Source organism: Chroicocephalus ridibundus, chromosome 1 (assembly GCF_963924245.1).
Source record: "Chroicocephalus ridibundus chromosome 1, bChrRid1.1, whole genome shotgun sequence".
NCBI classification, from domain to species: domain Eukaryota; kingdom Metazoa; phylum Chordata; class Aves; order Charadriiformes; family Laridae; genus Chroicocephalus; species Chroicocephalus ridibundus.
The window spans coordinates 176,404,274-176,416,336 of NC_086284.1; the positions used below are offsets into that span (position 1 = coordinate 176,404,274).

General features: G+C 38.0%; 1 protein-coding gene across 3 annotated transcripts in view; it reads right to left on the bottom strand.

The window, feature by feature from the left end:
• The window catches only part of ACSS3 (acyl-CoA synthetase short chain family member 3), a 92,039-nt gene that overhangs the window by 7,119 nt on the left and 72,857 nt on the right, over positions 1-12,063 (bottom strand). For all 3 annotated transcript variants that reach the window (XM_063322859.1, XM_063322861.1, XM_063322860.1), the window contains one exon: positions 11,808-11,871. In XM_063322859.1, coding sequence (XP_063178929.1) covers positions 11,808-11,871 — 64 coding nt within the window. The remainder of the gene's footprint in view (positions 1-11,807; positions 11,872-12,063) is intronic.

The following is a 12,063-nucleotide window of genomic DNA, read 5'->3' on the forward strand; positions in this document are numbered from 1 at the left end:
CACAGTAATGAGTACAACTCATGCTTTCCATTCATACTTTATATTCAGATAAATAATCATTGGCTGTACAACCAGAAACCAGTTCTGTTTAATAATATGCTGATAATAGATCAAAAAGACCATGTATTTGCTGTGGTATACGTGCATATATCTCTGAACTGTATCCAGACCATACTTTTTATGTAACATAAGCATCTCTGGCTTTCAGTAAAATAATGTTTGGTCTAGTCAACACTATATACTGTACTACAAATACAATATTTTCTTTGAAAGTATATTGATAACAGTTCCTTTCAGAACTTTCTAAAATAACATTTTTTTTTTTTTTTTTTTTTTTTTTAAGAAGTGAAGCTGCAAAATTTTGGATTGCTTCGTTAGTTGAGATTTCAATGCACGCTATACACCCATTCTTCAGGCGAGGATGTGAGCATGACACAATATGGCATATTTCACATACATATCTGCTGGAAGAAGAGAAGCTACAGAAGTCTCAGGTAACAAAGAAATCGTTGGTTTTTTCCTTCAAAGCTCTGATAGGGTTAAACACAGCTCACTTGAACTGCCTAAAGATCCACATTCAGACATATCAACACAAGTTTTATGACACATAACCCTAGTAACAGAGAGAGAACTTGCAAGCAAGCATTTATACAGATAAAATCCTAAATGCCTCATACAGATTTTACTAGCGTGTGCCTGCATTCCTAACCAAAAAATTTTTAGCCAGAGGTATTTTGTTTTCTACTTTGATAATGTCCCTATGACACCAAAAGGCAACATCTCTAGCAGTGAAACACCCTTCTGTAGGGTAGCAACACTGATATCATTACAAGTCTCCTATGATGTTCAGGTCACAAGAACAGGCGCTACCAGCTCAGTCACATGCCCATTTCTAACCTTACATTTACAAAAATAATTACTTTTTATATATACATATTTATTTTTTTTAACCAAAATATGGTATAAATAGTACAAGCTACATTAAAAAGCCCATACCATCTAGTAATGATTCAAATCCATGATTTTTTACAATCCCATTTTTTTTCAGCTTAATTCAGCTTGATGAGCATAATAGAATATACTACTATGAATATTACTACTTTCTCTGAGTGTTCTGGCTCAACACATCCTATAAATCACATTCCCTGGAAGTACGGTTAAGGTAAGGCCAGAAATGCCAAGACACTTCCTAAGTAGTCACCCAGGCTTCAGGAGGGTAGGTTGGCTTGTGCCCATCTGGAGGGAATTCACTGGCCTATTTTAAGCCTTTCAAGCTTAGTAAGCATCCTTGCGATACATAAACATGACCTACAGAGTATTTGCCTTGGGAAAAAAAAAAAAAAAAAAAAAACAGATTAGGAAAACAATATATTGATCCTGGCATTTGTGTATGTATGAGTTTAAAAGAAAAACCTCTTGTTTAGATTCAAGAAAAACCACTAGAGAATGGTAGTTACTATGGTTGTTGCCTGGTTGCTAATAGCATAGCAATTCATAACAGCCTCAGTCATTGCACATTTTGCACTTTAAATTTATTTCACAGCCTGAAACATCCTTGTGATGGGAGAGAAAAGAAAATTCGTACTGACAAAGTCCTTAATAATTTCTCCACAGCTCTATTCAGTGCTTTGCAGTAATTTCAGCAATTTTATTTTTTGCTGAAATCAAAAAAACATTTTCCTTTCTGGAACCACAATTGTTTAGAAATCTAAACACAGAAGCAAGCAACGTATCACCAAAAATATAATCCCTGCGCCCACCATTTGGATGGCGGGGCTGGGGCTTTTTTTTGTTTCTCTGTTTTTTCTTGTGGTCGATTTTTTTTTTTTTAAGCACATTGCAATGATAAGTACATCCACAGTGCATATTTCATGAGTCTATGGAAACCCCACTGCTAAGCTACTGGCTACCGCAGGTATCTCTGTAGCGCAAAGCACAGCACAATACAGACACAATGTGAGAACAGTGCCTCCATTGTGCCTCCGTGGCTTTCTGTAAAAGATTACTTGCAGTTAGGACTCCATTCCATCTACTAAACAAAAGTGGATGCCACCTTCCATGTGTCCATCTTTCAGGCAAAATAATTCCAGAGCAACGGGCACATGCAGTTCTTCCATGATAGTAAAGTTCTTAGCATCATGACTTCCTAGAATATCCAGGTGCCAATCAAACAAAAATAATTAATAAAGGTAGAATTCATCTTGACAGAACATAATTACATGTATTGGAATTTTGCCAGGACATCAGGATTAAAATCCCCAGAGCCAAAAATACCTTCATTCCACTGCTGTCATGGAACGCTGCCATGAATTCCAAAGGGAGCAGCACTGGATCATAATTACATGAAAGGAGCCAGAAGAGAGAAAATCAGATAGTCAGAAAATAACAGCAACCTGAAAGCCAACATCTCTTCCTTTCCTCAACCCCTTCATAAAAAAAGTATCATTTTTAGATGTTGGGTTTGGGTCTGTTCTCCCTAGGAAACAACACACACCTACAAAAGTTCTATATTCAAAAACTGTTGCCTCTTTGCCAGACACTGAGTTGATACTCAAGGCATTTTGGAGTTATTTTTAAGAGGATATATTGACCAAAACCACCAGCTATGATTGCCCTAGACAGGATCCTGCTTTCCTTTTACAAGTGACAGGAGCACAGAAGACTAAGACAGAAGGAGGTAGGTTCCTTCATCATCATTTCCACAATATACAAAGAAGTTGCTTTGCTTGGTTTCCCTTTGGAAGGGATTTACTGTATTTCTCTAGCGATCTGTTAACTTCTCCCTCTCTCATCCTGCACACCAAGCCACAAACCAGCCAGTGCTGAGCCTTTGCATCTGCTATCAGTTTAAAGATAAGCCCTCCCTTAACACTGTTCTTGCTTGGATTTTTCATATAGTCGTTAACTCTGGCAGCGTCTTCTATCTCATCATTGCTTCTTCCTTCTGGAGGGGACAGTCATGAGCTTTGACAAATACAAATTCAAGACAAGCATGCCAGCTTTTTCTAAAATACAAATGTGTTACCGGCTATCTTGGATCAGGCTAACTACAGTCACCTCATCCCACGTATAACTAGCAATGAGTAGGCGCAGTTTCAAACTCAAGTCGAGGTTCAAGCCAAAAAGATACACTGAGCTGAATCAAAGCACCTGAACTTGAGAAAAGTTTACCTTTGGATTTCAAACTTCAATAAGGATTTATAGGTCTGAATTTTGATCTCAGGCCAATTTTTAAGCAGTACAGCAACAACAGTACAAATGATGCTATTCTCCATTTACTCCAGTGAAATTAAGGTGACAGTTGCAGAACTACAGGAATACCAATCCAGGCTCATTTCTCATTTCAAGGTTGAATACATTTAGAATGGCATCAAGAAAACTAGGTAAACTGTACAAATTAATGATGTAAATTATATGGGTTCATTTTACAAAGATCCACTCTGGTTACGCTTTACAAAGATAAGAAGGTAATTTCATTATGAAGTGGAGAAACTCAAACAGATTAGGTGAGCTTGGCAGCATCGCAGAAAAACTCTGAACTGCTTTCGCAGTAACTGTTTTCTGCTAGAGAATTTTAAATGACAATCACTATCTGTTTTTTAAGCATTGTTTTACAGTTCATTTATTTTTCATACAATGGTGGCTGACCTTATACAGAACAGCCCCCCTTCAGCTTAGCCCAAGAAAATCTGACTCTTTGTGTCACATCCTTTCAGGATGCGACTCATCAAAATGATGTAAGATTCCTTGTTGATGGAAAAAGCAATTATAGACACAACACTCAAAATATAATTTACAGAGAAAAGCAGATTTCTGAAAGTACATATGAAAGTCAAAAAAACTCTTAGAGATGCTACCTTGCTGAGTTTCAGAAAAGACATTCTTTTATTTTATGGTAGACAACGGTACTCACAGGCTGTTCATTACAGCCAGTCAAAGCAAATATAAGCCATTGTTAAATGAGTTCGGGCTTCTGAATGGAGCTAAATCATCTTGACTGGCAGCTATGTTATTACTCAGCATTTATGTAGTGCTGTGCATAAACATAACCCCTAAAATTTTTGACTGTAAGTTTGAAAGCCATCTGGAATCTAGAAGCTTTTTCAGATACGAGGAACAACAGCACTGGAAAAAGGGTGGAGAAAGGGGCAAGAAAAGAGAGAGCATCTCGAGCATGCACCAGTCTTTATGAAATATTCCTGAAATACCAGCTGAAAGAGGTCACAGAAGTAGCTGGTTTTACTGTGGATTTTGCAGGAAAAAAAACCCCTATAGTTTAGTGGGGAAGGCAGAAAGCATCAAAAAATAGTGAAACTGTTTGGAAAAGGTTAAAAAAGAAGTTCAAACGCTACCGACGCACTCAGTCAGAAATCTATTAGAAAACCTATCTTTGGCCCAACTGTTCCCACATTGAAAATCCCACTCATTGTTTCACTTGTAAATGGAAAAGACAAAGTTGATAAAAAAAAAACACATGTAGGCTGCCGGCAAGGAGAGAAATCTTTTGCACAGGTTCATCAGGATCATCTAATCTGACCTCCCATATAACACAGCTTAAAGGATGACATCTACTAAATCATGTCCCAAGCCTGTAACTTTTGGTTAAATGACAGTGTACCTTTAAGATAGATATCCAAGTTTGACTTAGAGGTGTCAAAGAAAACCACCGTATTCCCAAGAATTTCTTTCAATGGTTTAATACTTTCACTGTTAAAATGGTGTGTTTTACTTCTCATCTGAGTATCTAGATTCAGCTTCCAATCTCTTCATGCTAGATTAAACAGCAGTCTCTCAAAGATGTCTTTGTCCTGTGGGTATTTCCTGACTTTGAAAAAGTCATCACTTAACTGATCTTGGACACACTACATACCACAAGTTAAACTGTAAGTTTCTTTAAGCCAAGCTTTCCAGCACTCAAGCAACTCTCATTCATATCTTCTCCAGCACCCAGCCAGTTTCTCAATAGCCTTTTGAAATATGGACATAAAAACTGAACATAATATATTACTGGTTTTACTAACATCATATCCACAGATAATAATAGCTCCTTTTCAGTTTCCCTACTGAAAAGGGATCATATTGCCTGCTTAGTTACACTGGCAGCTAGCTACCTTTCATTCAAAAATCTTGTGTATTCAGAGGTTTATCCGCCGTAACATAAAAAGCTCCTTTGAAAGTCACTGCTTTCTAGGGTACAGTCCTTCACCTTATAAACCTAGAACATTCTCACTGATCCTTGGTGTATGACCTTCACTTACAAGAACGTATTGCAAGTCATCTATGCAGGATGACGCACCTTCTTTACACAGTTCTACAAGCAACACTTTTCCCCCTCCAGCAATCTTCCTTAAGGGCAGCCACTCAGACGGGTCTGCAACGTGTCCTCTGCTGGGTTGCCTCTAATTTTCTGCTTCCTTTTGTAATTTTTTTATTTGCTTATTTTATACATTAAAAATTAATAGGAAAACATTAAAAACCACTTCCACAATGACAAACCACATCATTAAAATGACAAAAAATAAAAACAATTCAAGCAATGGAGATAGAGCTTAATCCCCTTCAGACACTCTAGAACAATCACATATGAGAGACGTTTCTTAGAGTGTCTAAGTACTTGAATTTTGGGGATTATTATATTCATAGAAGGAAATTTCAGAATATTGAGTATTGGTTTTTATCATTGGATGTAATTTAATGATAAAGGAATATATCCTTTTGGAAGCACAGACTGGCAATAGTGTCACACACTTACCAACAGAGAAAAACTGGCAACGTTCATTAGTTAGACACTGGTAACAATAAGATCTTAGCAGCTATTTTGGCATCTCAGGTAGCTCCTATCTAACTGTCTTTCTTCTGAGCTAAGGCCATATATGCCTCTCTTGGCTGCAGAGTCTCCCCTTGCTTTCACTATGTAAAACCACTGCCATCGCCTCCCCACCTCCTTTTCTTCCTGGGAAGGGGAGGAGTGCAAACAAACCCTGTGACGTTTCTCATTGGCATATCCCAAGTTAGAATACCCATATGGTGACCCATCAAGTCTTACAAGACTTTTCTGTATTTTCTTAAAAGGGACATTGAGGTACTACAATGTGCTGCCAAAGATTACATCTTTTTCTTTCCCTTTTCTTCCCTTTAAGCTCTTTTGGTTAGCATTTCTATTGTGCACCTTAATGATTACATTCCTGGCTTCAGGTTGCTTCAGACTTCCACATAGATACTGACTATTTTTTTAATGCATCCTAAGAAATAGTAAATGAGCAAGCTTTTTATTGAACATCTATGTGCACCCTGAATAATGTATAAAGACTGAACACAGTACCGCAAATAGTGAAACTGTGAATGGGTTGCTTACTTATGAACAACATCTCTTCCACTAAAGGATATAAACTTTATGGTATTTGCTTCAAAAGTCCTGTCACATTTCTGTTCAGTTAACTTAGAATCTAAAATTACAAAAAGCTGTAAATTTATTGTGACCCTTTCTTTATAAAAATCTCATGAATAAAAATTATTTTTTCAATACTTTACACTCTTACAGCACTGTACATAAAGTTTTGAATGATTTTACTTGATTTAATGGGGTGAATCATCATTTGAATAATTTTAACTACTGATACAACATTATAATTTTCCTTCCTCTTCCTCCACTAATCCCAAATTCACGTAAAAAGCCCCACAACATTAAAGGTCTGCAGAACCTCTCACACAATGCAATTTAACTAATGCAACCAAAGCATTTCAGAATCGCTGTGTGATGTAACTACACTGTCTCACCTCCTTCTGAACATAAATATTTCTGGAATATTTCTGGAATATTTCTGGAACAGAAATATTTATGTGATTCTGTGTGGTGAAGATCAGTAAAACAAATTTGTAAATACTTATCCTGTAAACCTCCATTTTTATGGCACAGTATTAACTATACAAACACTAGAAGAAGTGTAACTATGATCCAGTGGGAAATTTACTGTCAGGCATTACTCTCTGGATAGAATGAGCGTAAGGCAAACGTAGTCCTCTCGCTGTTGTGGGTGAATATAAAGAATAATGCTAGCTAATGAGACAGTGCTGACAACTGCTTCATAAAATAAACATAACGGGTTTGCGAGCTTTATAATGTACAAGAGCAAAACGGAGTTTCACACTGCACTGGAATTTAAATGGGATTTCTCTTTGCTCATGTTCCTTTTGAGAACAGACAACTTCTTAAAAAATTCTCATGGCTAATCACAATTACATACACACACATACACACACATTTTCAAGTGCGTATTAGTTACAGGCACGCAAGAACAATGCTGGCAGAAGTGTGCAACTAAATCAGATTGGTCTTGCTAATGGAAATGGAGGTCATTGCTGCTATCATTTTCACTTCAGAATAAATCTTCAGAATCTTTCATGTCCAAAGATTCTAGCTTAAAAAAAAAAAAAAAGTAAATTTAGAAACAATTCATACAAGCCCAACCTCATGAGCTGCAGTCATCTTCATTTTCCCTTGCCCTTTCATCATAAATGTTGTGACACTGCTTTTCATTACTTTATCCTGAAAGACTTGTGAAGTCAAAAGTATTATTGCATTGTCCAGGTGAATTAGCCTGTATGAGAGTTCTTGTCAGCAAAAAAACTTTCCAAAGGGCACAGATGATCATTATATGGAAAAAAACAGATATCAGTTGGCAGATGAGTAAAGAAAAGAACGTACTTGGGGCAGGAAGATGGAGTAATTAGATTTAAGAATTACCTTTCTAAAGTATTTGACTCCTGCAGGTTAAAATTAAGGTTTAAAACCCTATTGTAAGAATAGGTATTTTAAATACTATAGTTATGAGCACTGCAGGCCTCAAGCAGCCCCCAACAGCCTTTACCGGGAGTTAAACTGGGATAAAAATAACCAAGAGCAGCAGCACACCACTTTTGCACAGCTGGCCACACACCGCTTACAATACCATTCTCCTTTCCAAGAAATACTGAAGAATATTTCTCAACTCGCGTATGCTGCAGATAAAGCAAACACCTGTGTTTATTCTAAAATGGTACACCATATTTTGCTGCTGACTGTACAACAGAGTAATAGTCAAAACTATCCTGACTGTCCCATTTTCTTCTAGCGGCACGGGGACATGTCCCTGGGGTGACAAACACTGCTAGTAACAAGGATCATCCCCAGTATTTTTAAGGGGTCTTTACATGTAGAAGTCTGCTGAAGAGAGGAAAGGCTTCTTTGCGGGAGGGCTTTATGAAAACTAGCCCTAATCGAAACATGAAAAAACTTTTACAGCTAAATAACTGCTTAGCTTATTGAAGCAGAAAATACAATATATGATGCCTTAGCCTAACAACCACAGATTTTTATGATCAAAAAGCAAGCACACACTGCAGCAAATTGTCACTTACCAGAATGAAACCTGGAATAAAGTGTTAAGAAACTGCAAACCATAATATCCGAAAACCAACTTCTGTAAACAGTCTAAAGATTCAAATGTTGGAAGTGTTACAAAATCCACAATTAGCCTGCTAAAGCTCAACAGTATCTTTACCTTGTTTTCTTGGGGTTTTTGGGGGGCTTGGGTTTGTTTGGTTTTTTTGTTTGGTTGGTTGGTTGGGTTTTTTTTGTTAGGCTGCAGAATGAATTTTAAAGAGATCCTATTGTCTCAAAAGATTATGTCAGGAAAAAGGCTGGAAGATAAAGATAGTTAACCTACTTCAGAATCGCTTTAATATCGACTATGTTAATGATTCAATGTCACTTCTTTCCCCCATACTCTCCTCCCTATTTCAGAATGGATATTACAATAAACAGGGACATGATAAAATAATAGTGTCCCTGTGCCATTACTCTTTCTTGAGTGATCCAAGGCAAAAAACCAAACCAAAACATAACAAAAATCCCTCCTTCTTCCCCATCAATTTATTTGACTGCAGCAAAAGTCATGCTGGGCAAGATAAAACAAAACAAAACAATCAACAACAACAAAAAACATGTTTGTAATCCCTTAAGATAAATACTTAAATATGGGGCCACATCAAGGAAGGTAAATTCTAGCTTTGACAATAACCCCAAACAGGATCTTCCAGTATGGCAGTATCAACTTGTTATGGTTTGAGAAAACCCATAACAATTTATTGTAGTTTAGACAATTATTCTATCACCCAATGACCCCTCTCCTCTCAGAAAGGGGAATCGGGGAAAGCAGGGAAACACGAAGGTTGACATATAAATAAATAGATCTATAGAAATATCTATAGAAATATCTATAGAAAGATAAATAGGATAAGACTAAATAATTAACAATAATACTAAAGAACCAGTATTAATCCCGATACTAATATAAGATACACAAGAATTATACTCAGCCAGTTATATCAGCAAGAAGCTGTGCACTCCCAGCAGGGGACAGCAAATGTCGGACACTGCAAGCGCTGTGGCTTCAGGAGGAAAGGAAGGGCTCAGGGGCCCAACAGCTGGGCAAGAAGTTCTCTGGACTGCCGCCATCAAGGGAGAGAGAGGAACTATGCAGCAAACTTTCTAATTCATATTGAATGTGATGTTCACAGTATGAAATAATCCTGTTGGCCAGCTTGCGTCAAATGCCCAGGCCTCGCTCCTCCTCATCCCTGCACCTGGCAAGGCTCAAAAACACTGAGACTTTGAATCCCACATAGCCTAGCTGGCCGTAAAGTAAATATTTTCACTAATTCAGACACTGGAGTCTTCCAAAAGTGGAGTTCTCCCAAGCATTAGAAGAGTAGTTAGTCCTGTGTTGCTCAACCCAGGGCACCACTCCTGACAGGCACTTAAAGGTAGTAATGACTCAGAAATGTATGCACACATCTACCAACATTACCTGTTAGTATATATAATTCGGCTTGTTTGGCAGAGGTCCTAAGGATGGAGTTCATTTCACTTCACTTTTGGTAGATAACGCTAAGCGCCTACCCTAAGGTAGCTGTGTCACCCCTGCAGCCACTGGAAAGACACGAGCACATCTGGAAGGTGAATTATTCCATCCTAAATGAATGCCTAAGACAGCTAGGATCAATTTTCTTACAAAATATCTTTCTCTCTCTCCATTGATTACAAGCCTACATTTTATTACGGCATCAAGCACTACAGAGGCAAGAGCTTTGAAAGATAGCCCCCCACTCTCACCTGGGTTACAGATACTGCAAACCACAGTCTGTTAAAGGCTGGAGAAATTTTTATTATTCATACTTGGCAGTGGAATAAATTCATAATCTTACATGTGTCACAGGAAAACTATGTCTAAATCTGAGTCTGATGATTCAGGGGAGATCGTGTGCGCACTTAAACACATGCCTGTGTGTCCTGGTGGTTTCGCCTAAAATGCTGAAAATCAGGCAGGTTATAGACTTCATCCTGCAAACACACAACTCCGTCACACAGTACAATAACTTCATGTGATGCTATCTTAATCTCCACAGCAGTCTAGTTACATTAGATCACTAGTACAGCTGAGCACCTGTACTCAAAAAAAACCCTCCACACCTCGGCAACCCTGACTCCCGGGCAAGCACTATGCGGCCGGCCGGCCCACATTTTTAGCGCTGCCTTTCTGCAGCACGGTCCAGCCCCTGCACCTCTGTCTGATGTGCCTCATCCCCAGCTCATGCGGCCATTGCCCCAGTCCTCAGCTAACTTCTAACAACTCATCGGCATTGGTACGTCTGTCCCAACGCTTTGGCTTCTGACTGACTCTGAGTTACCACAACTCTCCTAAATTTTACCACAGGAGAAGTGGATGAATGCATTTCTCTCAGGACTTGTATTTCCAGGCAGGTAAGAAGTGTTCAGAACTGAAGTATTTTCTCTGACTGAAAATGGACAAGACTACAGCTAATGCGTTAATCATAAAGTCAGTATCTGTCTGAGGAAAACATCCAGAATACAGAGCTGGCACGTGCTGGGGGGAGCAGTAGGCGAGCGAGCTTTACACAAGTAAGGTAAGGTTCTGGCAAGTGAGATGGCAGAAGGTAAGATAAATGTAATTGATGTTCACAGTGTTATCTAAACAGAAGCTCCTTTATCTAAGAAAAGTTGCTAAGAAAGGTGTAGTTTCAAAAAGAATATTGAAGCTTCTGGAACTCATCTGACAGGAGTCTGGGAAACGGTACTAAAATCACCTACATGATGCACAGCAGGGTTTTTTCTTCTTTTTGTTTTTTTTTTTCTTTTTTCTTCCTGGAGTCTTTTCCTGTATGTATTTATGTATTTTGTCCAAGTACTACCATAATTGCACACAGTCTCATGCAAAGCACACTCGGAGACACCTTGCTGTTTTTATGGAGATCAGAAAACACATATTGTCCCTCCAGGAATGTGCATCAGTTGGGATTAGGAAATAGTGAGAGCAGTGAAAGAGGAGGCAGCATCACACCAGTAAACCAAAGCATGTCAATCTGCACTCCTGTACTATTTCACTAAACTGAAAGATAAAAGTGAAGAGAATGATTCAATATCTTGCTTATGTGTCCCAAAAGGAAGGCTTAATCCTGTGCCAAAATGATGATAATTAAGAAAATGGTACACTTTGCTGTAGTCCAAGAAAAAAAACCAGCAATCCACACTCATTCACTCACGCAATTGCATTTGCAATTTTTCAACATTAAAGGACATTATAAGTTCTGGCAGTTTGGTATCAATATCAGAGAAAGACATAATTTTCAGTCCTCATTATTTCAATTATTGTTTTTTATATATATAAATATATATATAAACTTCAGTCAGAAGACAATGAACTCATGTAGGAAGCTTCTCTTAACTGTAAGATACTTAGTTTGCTTACTTTACCACAATGTTTCCTAAAGTCTTCGCCTTCACTGGCTCCTTATTTTCATCCAGAATCATCACTGCAAAAAAATAAGATAGGAAGAGAACTCCTCTCAAGTAGTGTATTTTTAGATGGAGGACGGTGTCTTTCTTCATGGATATCAACTTACGTTACGCTTCAGAATGGCAATGCACCAAGCAACAAAAGGAATTAAGTAATTCAGGAGTTCCAAACTAGATAATATCATGACCTTATTAACATTCAGCCCTAA